Consider the following 16,267-nt stretch of genomic DNA (forward strand, 5'->3'; position numbering starts at 1 on the left):
ACCGCCATCTTGGCTTTGTTTGGAATACAACGTATTTCTTTTAGACAAAGAAAACTGGTTAGCCCGCTTTACAATTTAAAATAACAAATAGCAATATTAAAATTATACACAAAATAAAACATATCAAAACCCTTTAAACATCAAAATATACTATTCACTAAAAAAGAGCATATTACAATATACATATATAGTAAAGTTGAATGTAAAAATATTAGTTTAAATTCAACAATAGTTCTTTAGAAAATAGTTTTATTGAGAACAAATGTATTTAGAAACATTTGGATATAAAAGGAACCGTCTATCTGTTTGTGTAAAATACCAAGAAATCAAATAAATTTTGCTTTTGAAAATAAAAATTTAAATAACTTTAACATCAATCTAGTCATGAACAAAAATTAATATAAATAAAAAAATGACAGAAGTCTTTATGTAAAAGAACCAGAAGTGTTAATAAATCCGTTAAAGGTGATCTTTTTATTCTAATAGGATCTCTGTATCTGCTGTCAATTAAAAACCTTCTGCAATATCCTGATATAGGATTAACGTAATGTAAAAAAGTTACATTTAATTTTTGTGATTGAAATCATATCTTCAATAAATGTTACCTTTTTTTGTTGACTCATGCCTTTGGTTTCTTTAGGGTCAAGTTAGCTGTACTCACTAATTAACTGTTGTGACTGTAATTAACTGTAGCTCTTCTGCATATTCATCTTCGGTTAAGTCCTTGATTATGGAATCTAGTTCAACGCTCTCATCATCAATCAATCTACTTTCAATCATACGGTTTTCAAGATTCTCGATACTATTATTTTACTTAAATTCCCGTTTTTGCCTAATTCCCTTATACTTGTTCCATACTGATCAATAACTTTCCCTTTTTCTTTTAATTAAAGTATTTTATGCTTTGGAGAAATGTTGTCACTTCAAAGATTTGTAAGAAACAAAAGCGAAATCAAAATGAACGTTCAAAATATACAATTTTCCTAGAAAGGAAGTGCAAAATAAGAAGGGATGATTGACTTGGTTTAAATCATATTAGGCTGATACATTTTTGGAAATTAATCTGAAATAAATCTTACCCTATCCTTTATTTTGAGATATTAAAAACCATTTTTGTGTAATTTTCTTTGTTTATGTCTGCTATCTCGAGGATCCCTTCAAAAGATATCTCAAAAGCATTGTTTTCATTTATTCCAGTGCCTGCCAGTACATTTAAAATTGTCCTATAAACAGATTTGTCCCTAAATAAGAGAGGTCTTGTAAAGAAATTTCACTGTATATCTGTATTTTTTAAATTTTAATAAATATAATATATCTGTATTAACACTACAGTAGTCACTCCCCTGATCTAATTATGCCACAAGATTGCATTAAATATTTTAGGAAGAGAAAAATAAGTAAAGAAACAATAAGAAATGTTACAAAACTATTCGAACATCATCTCTCAGATGACACAGATAGTAAAAAAAATGACCTATAAAAATATTAATAGGTAGCGCAAAAGAGTAAAATAATTAAAAATTATATTAAAAAAGATTACTTAATACTTACAAAAGTGGTCCCCTGGGATCTCAGATATGATTTAGCACATATTTCAACACCTCTTACTAAGAACATTTCTTTTTATTCAGAATATCTCTTATTTTTAAGAAAACTGCAGCAACAGTGGTTAGCCATCATTAATTAAAGCTAGAAGTGGTGGTGGTGTTTAAAGAATTTAATGGGTTCTGGCAATCATTTCTCGGTGGACTAATAAAAACTTGTTTCTCAAAAAAAAAGTTGCATCGTGGATAATTGGTAGTTGATTTTACTTCTTTTACAGAGAGAAATATTTTATTCATCTATGCTGCCCAAATACATCAGGTTGCTACATACACACCATACTAATCAATCCGTAATCGGACATATATAAATTACATGGTATAATAAAATAGAAAGAAAACAGTTTTTTTTCCCCTACAGTTTCCTTTTATAATCAATTTCAGACTATATCAGCAGTAGATCAGTTTACCAAAAACGAAAACAAATAAATACATTCTACAAGAACAAGACTAACACATAGATTGAAAGGAAAATATAATAAAAAGCTGGTTACAAGAAACACTTGAATGGATAAATTAGTTAAAAAAATAAATAAATAATAGTACTAATAAAATAAAATAATTTGATGAATAAATAAGTTAAAACACGCAAATCGCTCTCTCTCCGAAGGTCTCGTGGAATTTTTCCTTAAGGAAAGGGACGCATTTTTCATATATTTCCCTTTCCACTCCACCTTCCTGTTCGAGGTCATTACTTTCAAATCTTACCGTCGGATCCAAGACCAGAGCCATGCCTCCAATTTTTGTAAATGCGACAATATTGGCATATCTTATGGATCCGTCGGTGTCAACACAATAGACCTCCTCGAAGCAGGTGAAGTATTTTCTTTCAAGGAACTTCCTTGACCCTGTGGTGCCGGCATGTTATAAGGAGGGAGTTGTTGGGGCACTTTCTCAGCACATGAGCTGGTGTTTCAGACTCTGCCGCATTTGCGACAGAGGGATCCAACTTCTCCGTGTTATCCACTGGCTCCTGGGACTCCACGCAGGGGTGCGTAGTTGATATTAAGTTTAAGGGCGTTCGCCCATTCTGACCCCGAGAGTAGCTGCTTCTCACATACATATCTATTAGCTCTCAGGGTCTCTTTAAAATGGCGAACACCAATACCCTGCCACCTGCAACTGGCCCCATTCTTTGTAAGCTTTCTCACGCAATGACTGCCGTAGAGCTCTCATACTTTGGTTTCCCTTATCCACCCCAAGTCTATCAGCACATGCCGCGATTTCGTCTTCGTAACTGAATATAGACTGAAAGAGGGCATCCGGAACATTTGACAGTCGCTGGGCAATGGACCAATGCTGTAATGGAGCTTCCCATTGACAGCGGATCAGACCCAGTCCTCGATACCTCCTGGATGGATGCGTACAGCATCGCCGACGAGGTGTTAGCAGGGAGCCCAATGATGGCCTTGATACTCCTGCGAATATTGGTATCAATGCCCTCCAATATCGCAGGACGTATCTTTGTGAGGGGAGCAGTCTGGAGAGGGTAAACAAGGCCCGGGAACCACGTTTAGGGTTGACAACGTTAATATATATCCTTGCTTAAATTTCCTTATTGTTGTAATATTCTTAGTTTTTTTTTGTATCTTTTTAGCCCTGATGAAGCCCTGCAAAGTGGGGCGAAATGTCGGACATTAAAATAGTTATAAACTATTTTTTCTTTTTTTGACCGCAACCCTGACCATCTTCTTATATTTAAAAAAAAAATTGTTTATTTTTATAGTATCCTGTTTGTATTAATTTGTATAATTCCTAGTAATACCTATAGTACAAGTACACATATATTTTCTTATGAAGGAAGCTGGTTTACATGGCGGAAAAAAAAAATAATAAGAACAATGATGTCAAAATAGTACAATAACTATTCATAATACACTTGGTGTATAATAAATCAGGTTTATATATAATAAATATTGTCTATACTATTTTGAGCTACTTTTTTTGACCGCCAACCAGACCATCTTCCTTGATTAATTATATGTGATGAACTAATTGTCTTCCAATATTTTCTTATGACAAATATATATCGTTTATTTACCTCAAGCTTAAATATTATGTGTTTACATTTAGCTGGAATGGGGACACACGTGGTTGGAAATAACCAAAGAACCAGAACTGGTCAACGATGGAATCAAATTCTGGGTTGATAGAAAAACCACTCTCAAGACCCTTTTCTTATCTCCTGACTCCGGCAAGATATTGTTTATTGACAACTCTCTTCTTAAAAATGTAAGTATTCTTTACTATTTTGTCCAAAGTTTATACGTGTTTAGAACTTGCAGGAATATTTTAAAATGTATTGCTGTTGTCCGTTAGAGATTGATTGAATAAAATAAAATAAATAATGGATAGTAGTTACAAAAAAGCATCTATTTATTTGTAGAAAGTTTATAGAAAATTGACTAATGATAAATAATCGGCAAAGGCAAAATGGCCTGTAATTATGTTGATTACCAATATTTGCCTCTGATAGTGTAGGTAAGGTAACTTTTTTAATTTATAGTTAATGAAATGTACATAAACAAATTTTTTATTTGATAGATCCTTGAAAATGGCTTGAACAAGAATTTTCATTATATATAAATAATGGATGTTATCAAGTGGGCAAGTGCCACCATGGGAAGCAGAAGAGAAGAAGTGTTTGTTACAAGAATGAGAATTCGACATTCTAACTTAACACACCTTCACTTAATCACAAAAGATGACCAACCTAAATGCAAAACCTGCCAGTCCCCGATATCCATAAAAACATATAATTGAAGAATGCATATCATTTTGTCAACCCTTCAAAAATAATAAAATACCTTGTTCAAGAGAATTGGCTCTAAAAGATAGCAGATTCTATAGAGAAAATCATAAAGCTTCTAAAAGAAACCTGACTGTATTCTAAAATATAGATTACCAATATTGTCCAGCATAATTCTTGAAGGAAAACAGTCTATATTAAAAAGATTCATCTATAAAATGCCAAATACAAGAAGATAAATAAAGTAAAAAAGGACGAAATAGGCAAGAAGTTGATCGCCGAGAATAAAACTATAATCTAATCTAATCTCGTCCATCGTCAGTCCTAATCAGAGTAGGGAAAAAAATTATTGATTGACAAGAGACGAATACTTTTTTATTCGATTGACGAGAGACCGAATAAATTTTTATTCGAATATTTAAAATACTATTTCAATCGAATAAAAAATTAGTTGAATACATATTATTCGAATAACAATTAGATTTTTTTTATATTCACTTATTTTTTACCACCTTCAATCTCTAATATATGAAGGTCCCATATTTAAACGAGTATAAAACTAAAATGCTATCGATTTTAAGATCCCATATCGATTTATTTTAATTTTTTTATTTCTGACACATAAGGGCCAATTTCTAGATTTTCGGATTTGCAGAATATGAAAATGCTATTGATTTTAACATCGCGTATTGATTTATTTTAACTTTTCTGATTACTTATCTTAGTAAAATAAATAGATATGCGATACTAAAATCGATATTATTTTCATATTCTACATATCTCAAAAAATATAAAGGGACCCTAACATGTTAGAACTCAGAAAAGTTAAAATAAATCGATACGCAATCATAAAAACAATAGCATTTTCATTTTTGGCATATATTGAAACTTATAAAGAGACCTTAACATGTTAGAAATCAGAAAAGTTCATATAAATTGATACACGGTCTTAAAATCGATAGTATTTTCATATCTCAAATATCATGATAGTATTCTACATCTCATATCATGATAGTATTCTACATATCTCAAAACATATAAAGGGACCCTAACATGTTTGGGATCAAGAAAGTTAAAATAAATCGACACGAGATAATTAAATCGATACACAGTCATAAAATCAATAGCATTTTCATTTTTAGCAAATATTGAAACAGATAAGGAGACCCTAACATATTAGAAATAAGAAAAGTTCATATAAATCGATAAGCGACCACAAAATCGATATAATTTTCATATTCTGCATTCCTCAAAACGTATAAAGGGACCCTTATCGATACGCGATCTTAAAATCGATAGAATTTTCATATTCTGCATATCTCAAAACATATAAAGGGACCCTAAACATGTTAGAAATCAGAAAAGTAAAAATAAATCGATACATGCTTTTAAAATCAATAACATTTTCATATCTGCATATCTCAAAACATAATGAGACCCTAACATGTTAGAAATCAAGAAAGTTAAAATAAATCGATAGCATTTTCATATTCTACATATCCCAAAACATATAAACATATTCGGATGGTCAATCATTTAATTTTTTCGAATAAGAGATTATTTTTCTATAAAATGGACGAATACAAAAGTATTCAAATGGTTATTTGAATTGTTTTGCCCGAATAATTGATTATCCATGTAATATAATGACAAATGAAAAAGTATTGGGATGGTTAATCATATGTTTTTGTACGAATAATTGATTATTCGAGTAGAAAATTCACAATAAAAAAAGTATTCGTCTCTCGTCATTCGAATAATATTTGCCCAACTCTGGTCCCAATCCTTTATATCATAATCTAGTAAATGCTCAGCTGCAGAAAAGGATTTTTTAGAGTATTTTTTAAACAGCACATGAAAAATCTTCCAAAAATACATAATACCATGGTTGAAGTTTACTCAAATTTTTTGTAATTTTCTTTTAATGTCTTTTGATCCTTCTATTAGATATTAAAAGTTATCTATCTTATTTAAATAAGAATTATTTTTATTGAAAATTAAATGGTTTAACATCATCAATATTTCCCATTTATGGAATATTATGTCATTATTATTTTTTTTCAGTACGTGCTTCAACTAATGAACCAAATGATTTTGAAGAACACTGCTGCACTTGGTAAAAAAGAATCTTCTTCAATGTCGCTTGCATCTGGTGAGGTGTGTAAGCAGTTTAAGAATTAGAAATATAGTTAAGGGAACGACTAAACGCTTATTGTTTATATAACTGCTTCCATTTCTATTTAGGGATCAGTTTAAAATTAAAGTGCCTCTTTTTACTATATCGATATTACATGATATTATATATAGAGAGATGTATAATATATTCATATTATATATAAGTATATAAATATCATGAATATGAGATCTGTTTATTGCGGCAAGCCATCGTAAAAGCCTGTGATTTTAATCTTTGTGTAATCAAAATCAATCTTATGTCATTGTTGTACAAATGAAAAGCTTTAAATAAATCCAGAACGTTCTTTACTGGTATCTTTTGTAGCCTTAATAAAGTTGTTAAAAGTTTTATTAAGTTTTTCTAAGACTATCTTAAGATCTTCTAAAAATTTTATTGTTATAATATGCTCTGTTCATAACCAAACTAATGAATATTTTGTACAGTATGATAATTTTAATATTTGTTAACAAATAAATCAAAAATCGTAACTGTAATTAACATTATATAATGGCGAAGAGAAGCTTTTAATTTATGTCAAAGTTATGTTTATTTTTGTCACACGTTTTATTAATAAATTGCTTTTGTTCACGAATTTGTTATGTGTTTATTTGATTTTATAAAACATTATAAATTATTTAGTTTCTTAGATTAATATATATTAATCTATTTTATAGCATTTGATTGCGGCTGGTCAGTAATATAATTCAGGCACAAAAAATGTGTGTTATTAGAACTTGACAAGTTAAGAAAGACCCATTTAGTGGTTATGCACTAGTGAAAAAGGAAATCATGTTATCTCATAATTTTATTTTTTCATCTTTTACATATCTCTGCTTTGCTTTGAAATTGGCATATCTGACCAAAAGTTTAAACTTCATTTTGATGAGAAGATGATTGGGGGGAGGTGCGGTCAGTGAAGAGCACAAATAAGTAAAAACTTTATTATTAGTGCCAACGTTTCAGCCAGAATTCCAAGCCCTCATCAGGTCTAAGAACAAAAACGATACAACAACTAATAAATAAAAGGATATACAGAATGATTAGAAAATAAGAAAAGAACTAATATTATAGCTACAAACATAGTTTTGGTAGACAAGTGTAGTATGAGTATTATAAGAAGATGAAGGCTGTTTGAGAATAGTAATAAAAAAAATTAAGTAAGAGGAAAGAACAAATAATAAAATATATATATTGTATATATGAAAATCTAGTTAGTAAATATATGTACAAAATGAAAATTATTTAAAATAAAGTGATGAAATATTGGCCACAGAGGCGCCACTCCCTGCACTTGGCTTTAAGATCTTCACCTAGTCGGTACGTTATTTTGCATTTTTTTTTTTTCATCTTTATTTTTACACCCCTTCTTCTTCTCTACTTTTCTCTCATTACTTCTTATTTACCCAGGTTATTAAGTTATGTTCACCACATGTTGTTGTTATATTTACTAATTACTGTTTTTGTCTTATATAATTTTATATTTTATTTCTTTCATTCTAGTTTTTTATTTGCTTATTTTATTAGCTACATATAGTTATCATTCTCATTTTTTTTCCCATAACTTTTATTTTAAATAATGATTATTAAATTAAAATATTCATTTATAATCTTTAAAACTTTCTTGAGACTGGTTAATTTTGTTTAAATAAATAATTTAATTTTTATCCATTTTAGTCTCAACACATTTTATTATTCTTACAAGTCCGACATTTCGACCAATCCGGCCTTCCTCAGGGACAATCTTAATATAATTTTTGAACTAAATGATTTAAAAACTGAATTTCATGCAGGCTATTCTGCCCAGGTCAAAACAACAATTTATTCTTTGATGTAAAAAATGTTTCCTTCTGCTTTAACTAGTTTAATAAATAATGATAAAAATTCTAACATAACATCAGGGCAAATTTCTTAGCCTAACTTCTCAATGAAGTTGAGTTTTTAAATCATTTAGTTTCAACGTCGGACTTGTAAGAAAAATAAAATGTGTTGAGACTCAAATGGATAAAAATTAAATTATTTATTTAAATAAAATATTCATACTTTTTGTATTCCTTTTGCATTATATAACTTTATATTTTATTTCTTTAATCATGTTATTTTATTACCTACAGATATATTTTATTTCCCACTTTTTTCATCACTTTACTTTAAATAATTTTCTATTTGTACATATATTTACTTAATAGATTTTCATACGTATTTTATTATTTATTCTTTCCTCTTACTTAATTTTATTATTACTCTTCTCAAACAACCTTTATCTTCGTACAATACTTAGACTAGATGTTTTCCAACACTATTTATGTATCTATAATGTTAATTGTTTTATTATTTTCTAATTATTCTGTAATTCCTTTCATTTAATATGGTTGCTATCTTGTTTTTCTTCTTAGCCATGATGAAGGCTTGAAATTCTTGCCGAAATGTTGACACTAATAAATAAATTTTTACTTATTTGTGTTCTCCACTGACCGCACCCCCTAATCATCTTCTCATATTTTTCCTTTTGTATTTCATGTATTCAATAGATAGTTCTGTAGGCTGAGGTTACTTTGCAACACCCCTGCCAGATTTGGGACGGTCTATCGCGTAATTCCAGCCTCCGTTACTATCTTTGGAATGCATCCAATTCCAAATGAACAAAAAAAAAATGTTTTTGTGAGATGTATCATTATTAAAGTAAAGTAATGATATATACATATTAGCTGAATTTTCATCTTCTTTCATATTTTCCATACTGTTTTTTAAATTTTTCCTGTTATAACTTCTTAATATTATAGGATCTTACTGGATGAGTTTTCATTAATATAATTAGATGAAGTGAAAATATTCTTCCTTGTTAAAATTCTTTATTTTAATGAATCAATAACAACGTTTCGGGGCTATTCTCCCATCATAGGGTATGTACAAATTTACACTATTCACATTATGATGTGTGAATTGTGCATACAGCAATTTATTTTTATTTAAAACAATTACCTTAATATAGATGTATCTTCAAATATCACTTTTAAGCTGTTTTCCTTATTAGTCATAGGTATAATAACAATAATCATATTGCTGTCAGTTTTTTAATTAATTAATAAATAAAATTTCATATGCAATAATAAATGTGGAGAATCTAAAACAAAGAGATTACAATCTAGACCAATTATCTCCTACCTCTATTCTATAAAAGATGAAAAATCTATTAAACAAAACTTATTTAAAAATATATTACATTACTACACTACTATATTAAAATTATTCCAATAAAACAATCCTGATATTTAACATTAAATTAGTAAATGATTAACAATATCTATGTAATTTTTACTTAAAATTTTAGTGTCTATTTTAAAATGAATATCGTTATCAATGTTTTTAGTGATATGTATTGCTTCAATTATTTTTATATTTTTTTGTGTGATTGACTGTATCCAAAATTTTAGGAGAGAAATACTTTACTTGGCCATGCTGCCCAAATACATTGGGTTGCTATAGCGTACAGCGTACCTATCAATCCATAATTGGACATATCTACACTACAACACATTTTTTTTTAACAAAAAAAATTTTTTTTCTATATACATATATTTGTTTTCCTCCTTCTTGCACAAATCCAAATAACAATTTACCGATAAATTATTCCCCCTGTTTCACTCCTTTATACTTCTCCTCTCCAGTGATCCGCAATAACCGTTTAATCAATTTAGCAAATTAACAGAAATCACCAGTAGATAGCATCGCCTAAACAAAACAATGACAGTTGTAGAACAGTTTACTAAAAAAAACAATTAAATAAATTTAAAAAGAACTAATATATAAATTTAAAAAACATATAAATGAATAAATAATTTAGAACACACTAATAAATAGGTTTAAAAAAGGAATGAAATCAAAATCATGTTTAAGTTTAATACTATGTTAAGCCAGTACTGTTTTTTAAATATTTTTAAAATTACTCTTGTGTTGCTCAACTCTGGTTTTTAATTTTTTGGAAGCTTCTCCTATACTTCACAATTCTGGCAATTAATTTTATAAATGTCTTTTTATAAGACGTTATTAATAATTCATTAAAATAAAGAATTTTAACTAGGAAGAATATTTTCACTTCATCTAATTATACTTGTTATACCATTTGAACTTTTATTCTGAGATCGTCTATCTTACTTTTAATTATCCCTGAAGAAGGTATGAAATTTGGGCTGAAAGGTTGTCACAATACAATGAGTACCACTTAGTATTCTTTATTTCTAACCCCAATCATCTTCTCATATTCATAAATCTAAAGCAAACCCAAATTTAAAAATGAAAATTCAAGAAATAGTGAATAACTTGAGAATAATTTGCCTAAGTTCTGCCCACAAGGTTCTCTGTTAACTTGTCAACATATTATTTTTAAAATATATTTTTTCATCAAATATTCTCTTCACTATTTTAAAATAAATTGTTAATTTAGCTTTACCTTTTGTTATTTATAAGATTATCAAAAAACGAATATTGTTGTTCATAGGCTATGAATCATAGCTATAATCAAGATTGAAATAGTCTTAAGAAAATCTGGATTTCATTTTTTATATTATTTTTTTATTCGAAGGAAGTGATTTTTAAGAAAATATTTTGTTGAGGTAAGTCATATATTATTTTCACTTGCTTCTGATCTCTTTTCTTCGGTAACTGCTTAAATCAGAGATTCCCAAAGTTATCTACACTTGTATCCTTTATTAATTTATGACTATATGAGTTACATAAAAGACAAAATGAACTAGGAAGTAACAAATCATCACTTAAGGTGTTAATCCAAATAACAAAAAAAAAAATTTTAATTCAATTTATAAAATATAAAAATTCATGTTTCAGTTTGATACATCCTGAAAGTAGTCTCAAAGCCAGTAAAAAGTATATAGATGATGCGTTGAGTTTTCATATTTCTTTAAAGCATCAAAATTGTTTAATTGATTTTTTGTTACGAGATTTCATAGCTTAAGCTAAGACATATTTATTTAAAGCACATTCTTTTCATTAAATTTGATAATAAGGTTATATATTCATTTTCACTTTATAACCATTAAAATGATAAGCCTGTTATATGATGAGTCATTTAAGGGACTCCTATGTGTTCAGTTGGATTGACAGTAAAACCGGAAATGGATGTCCAGATTGTAAAATTAAGACAGATAGATCATCAAGACAACTCTGAAATCCAATCATTCAAATTTTTCTCTGTAAACCATCTGTTCTAACATTACTTCCTAGAGTCTCCCTAATAAAGTCATAATTTCAATGGCATTGTACTTTCACTAGTACGACGTGCAAAGTATCTTTAATTATGGTTAAAAAAAAAAATGTTAAAATGGGAGTGAAGGGTGAGGAAGAAAAATGTTTTTATTTTATTTCTTTTACTGACTTAATAAATAATGAGGCATATTTTTTAATGGAATCCCCATGTAATAACTGACTATATCAGTTAGTGAATTGAAACAATCAATTGTAGATCGAAAACAAAATTTTAAAGTGCTTTATCTAGGAGGGTCGGACATGGTGAAGGAGTTAAATAACAATTCCTCCTGACCATATCAATCCTCGGTCAACAATAAACATATCATAATAACTTATGATTTACACATTTTCATTTACTGACTCATTTTATTCATATACTGTCAATCCGATTGACCCTACAGGAATCCCATATTACTTTTAAGCTATCCTCATAAAGGCCATATGCTTATATTCTCATATCTGGAACATTGGTTTTAATATTTTCTTTTACTCTGTGCATCCCTTTGTTGCTTTTCTGCAGCAGCATCTTCTGTTTATATTGTTTTTATAAATTATTCAGTAGTACTCTCGCTCAACAGTTTACTATTGCCTTTTATCTTAACAATTTAGTATAAGATCTGGTTATTTGCTTTTATATATTGCTATTTTAATCATGAATAAAAGAAAATTTTTTTTAGGAAGATAGTCCAGGTGGCAGTTAATAAAGGTACAAATTAGTCAGGATTAACTATTTATTAGTAACCAAATGATGTGCTAATATTTCTATACAATAAAAATATTCATGTACCATTGATTTTCATGTGCCAATTATATTTATATACCACTTGTTGTTAAATCATGTTTCCTTTAGTTAAGGTTGTTCATGTCACATTTGCCATGTGTTTAATTCAGTTTAATAAAGCCTATTTTGTGGCATTCCTTATTTCATTACATCAATTTATTAAGCTTTTTTCAGAGTTTCAATTGTTTCATTGTACATACCAATTTCACTGATGTATTCGTATACTGATGGTGTGGTAAAGTTAATTAATAATTGAAGCTTACCTGAATCAGTGGTTACATTGGCCAATAATAAGAAATTTTGGAATATTCTCAACCAGTGGTTCCACTAGATTGCTGCATTACCGTTTTCTGGTGATGTTAGTCAGATGTTAGTTAGGCACCGTTTCTGGTGCATTAGCGTTTTCTGGCTGAAAAAGCTTCTCCATCACGAATGATTAACTTTAGTTAATTCAGATTAATAAATTGATGTAATGAAATAAAGAATGCCCTAAAATAGGCTTTATTAAACTGAATTAAACACATGACACATGTGACATAAACAGCCATGATCACAACCTTAACTTAAGGAAACATGATTTCACAACAAGTATTATATAAATATAATTGACACATTAATATGAATGGTACATGAATATATTTATTGTATATAAATATTAATATATCACCAATGTTTCGCTACACTTTGCAGGGCTTTATCAGGCCTTAATGAGGACAAGATACAAACATTGTAAATATGATAAAACTAACAATTTAACATTATTTATATCTCTTTGCTTTCAAATATAATTTATTAGTTAATCCATTCCCCCTCCACTTCTCTTCCTATTTGTCTTCTCTTCTGCCTTCACCTTAATTTGTGCTTACCAGCATTCTGTAGGGTGGGTGCCCTATTTTGTTCATTATTTTCCTTTATTCTTATTCTACTTTTTCTGTCATTGAGTGTGGACTGTATTTTTATATTTCTTTTTTATATAATTTATATTTATTTCCACTTAGAGTTATAGGTTCTACTGGGTGAGTTTCATTAAAGTAATTAGATATAGTGAATGAAAAGTCCTCTACCTTATTTAAATTTTTTTATTTTATTTAATTATATCTAATAATGACGTTTCGGGGCTATCACCTCATCATCAAATATATGATTAAATATATCTTTTAATATCATATTTTATTTTCTCATTATCAGTCTTAAATTACTAACAACAAACATATTGTTGTCAATTATATAAAAATTAATAATTAAAAATTCCAAACATAATTCTAAATAAGAAGATCAATGTTAAAGATAACTTGGTTTCAAGAAGGTATATTAGATTCCTATAAAGTTAGGTGAAACATTGGTTACCAATACTTAGTTAAGATTTCTATTTTGTGCCTTTATATCATATATTAAAGCATTATAATGGAATGTAGGAGAAGAACGAGCTTAGTTTTTATATTTGCTATCTGCACTCATATGAAATTATAGTTTTACTACTTGTTTGTCTTCATACTACTTCATGTCTTACTCTTCCATATTTGAGTTTTCTATCAAAAGCCAATATAGCCACTTTTGAAAAATTATTATCTGAGCATCTCAAATAAATATACTTTTTTTGTTTAAAATATTGATTTTAAATTCTATTTGACTTGAGAAAATCACAATTTTCAATTAAACTGATAAGTTTTTGGTGTAGAGTTTTAAGTTTTAAATTTTTTTAGAAGGGAATATATTAATCTTGATATAATACTCAATAATTATATGTTGTCATTTTCGTCGTATCATTTATGTTTTGTACTAGAAAAATTTATTAAATATATTGTATTTTTAATAAATATTCCTCTTTTTTTTTTTATTAATATTTGCCAATTTTAAATAATTAAAGATCTGAACCTTTATTATAATATATAATTTATCTATTATTAATGAACGTTTTTGTAGCAGATAAGCAAAACCTCTTCTAGTGAACAGATGAAAAATTGTTGATATAAAACTAGTAGCTGTTTATTATCATTCAATTACTTTTGTTTTCTTCTCTCCTTTTCCTACTACAAAATATCTACTGTCGAGGTACAGATATGTTACATGTGGAGATAAAAATAAGTTAATTTTTTTATTGAAAATGTTGATTTTAAAATCTATTTGACAGGGGAAAATTCAAAGTTTGAATTAAACTTAATAAGCTTTTGGTGTAGAGTTTTAGTTTTTAAAATTTTTTAAAACTTGATATATTAATTTTGGTAGAAAATTCTTCATTTATAGTCTTCTCCAATTCAAATTCTTGGTCCACTCATAGAAAACAAGCCATCTCTTTGACTCCCATATTCCTTTCCATAGAACCACAACGTTTGAATGTTTCCGATTCCATTATCCTCTTGAATTTTCTCTCTTCTGTTTTAACTAGTTGCTAAGCACATTTTTCTTAGTGATTTCAGCTGAATGTGTTTATAGTTCTCACTTAAATTTTTTTTTTCAGTGGTACCTATGATGGGAACCTCAATCTAGCACCCCAATTATCCTGACCTTAATTTTAAAATTTGGCAATCCATGCTTTGGGAATCTCTGGCTTAAATATAAATAGCAAATGTTTCTTATTAATTTTGTTCAATGTCAACTCACTTGAACCATTCCATTGCACAAAGCTTTTTTTTTATATATTTTTCATCTTAACCAACCTATTTAGTGTTAAAAATGTATTCATCTTTCATTAATGACTCATTCAAGGTGATAAAAATTTGAAGTGAATATTATGGTAAACTAATACAGGTGAAGGTGAAGTATTATTAAGCTAAGCTTTATAACTTTATTTAATATTATTTTTATATGCTTACTTATTTAACAAGAAAGGCACTACGATTTATCAAACTTAAATCTTTATATCTGTACTGCATGGAACTAAAATGAAAATTTTGAAACGTCTAATAGATAATTAATGATTCTCTTCTTTCTTAGGTCTTGCAATGGACTTTTTTGATTGTGTTGGCTGTTATCAGTGGTGAGAGCAATTTACTGATGAGCTTTTGGCTCAGCCGCTTTTCTAAAAAGAGAAGTTTGAAGAATCGGCAACAGCTGCAATAGTTTTAAATGCAAAAATTTATTGTAATTTAGAACTATGTAGAAAATGTCAGACTGAAATTATGTTTTAGTGAACTGTATATTTTTCTAACAGATATTATCAATAATGCACGATGGTTCAAAGATACTTAAGGAACCTTGAGAAGGTTCTTAATTTTGCTTTAAATAAGTTAATGTTTTTTTTTTGTATCTAGCTTATGCTGTTTAAAGTAATTAGGAATACAATATCTAATGGAATAATCAGGAGAAAGTTGTCAGAGCTGTTTTGACGAAAGTCAATGTCAGAGTGAGACCATAAATAAGTTATGGGTTATTTGCTGACCGCGCCCCCTGAACATCTTCTGATAGTTGCATGCATCCATAATACAGAAGTCTGATGATGGACTGATCGATGATTAAGAATGTAAATGAAACTCTCACAACAGAATTTAGTGGATGAAGTGGAGAAAAAAAATGGAATATATTAGCTATACATTAGAATAAAATGTAATTCTAAACTGAGCTGAAGGTTTAGGAATACTAGAAAAAATCTTGTTAAGTTCAAAAGTAAACAAACAATGAGTTAAAGCCTAGTTCCTCTAAACTCATGTTAGTTGTCATGCCGACAGTATACTAATTGAATCATCAGAGTGAACAACTAA

General features: G+C 28.5%; 1 protein-coding gene across 1 annotated transcript in view; it reads left to right on the plus strand.

The window, feature by feature from the left end:
- The window catches only part of Vps13 (vacuolar protein sorting 13C), a gene marked incomplete in the record, with an annotated part of 159,879 nt that extends 143,998 nt beyond the window's left edge, over positions 1-15,881 (plus strand). Inside the window, 3 exon segments of the mRNA XM_067051012.1 lie at positions 3,675-3,833; positions 6,415-6,507; positions 15,504-15,881. Coding sequence (XP_066907113.1) covers positions 3,675-3,833; positions 6,415-6,507; positions 15,504-15,629 — 378 coding nt within the window.
- Positions 15,882-16,267: the final 386 nt, after the last annotated feature.

This window comes from Halyomorpha halys, unplaced genomic scaffold (assembly GCF_000696795.3).
Source record: "Halyomorpha halys isolate HHAL.00 unplaced genomic scaffold, Hhal_1.1 Scaffold570.1, whole genome shotgun sequence".
NCBI lineage: Eukaryota > Metazoa > Arthropoda > Insecta > Hemiptera > Pentatomidae > Halyomorpha > Halyomorpha halys.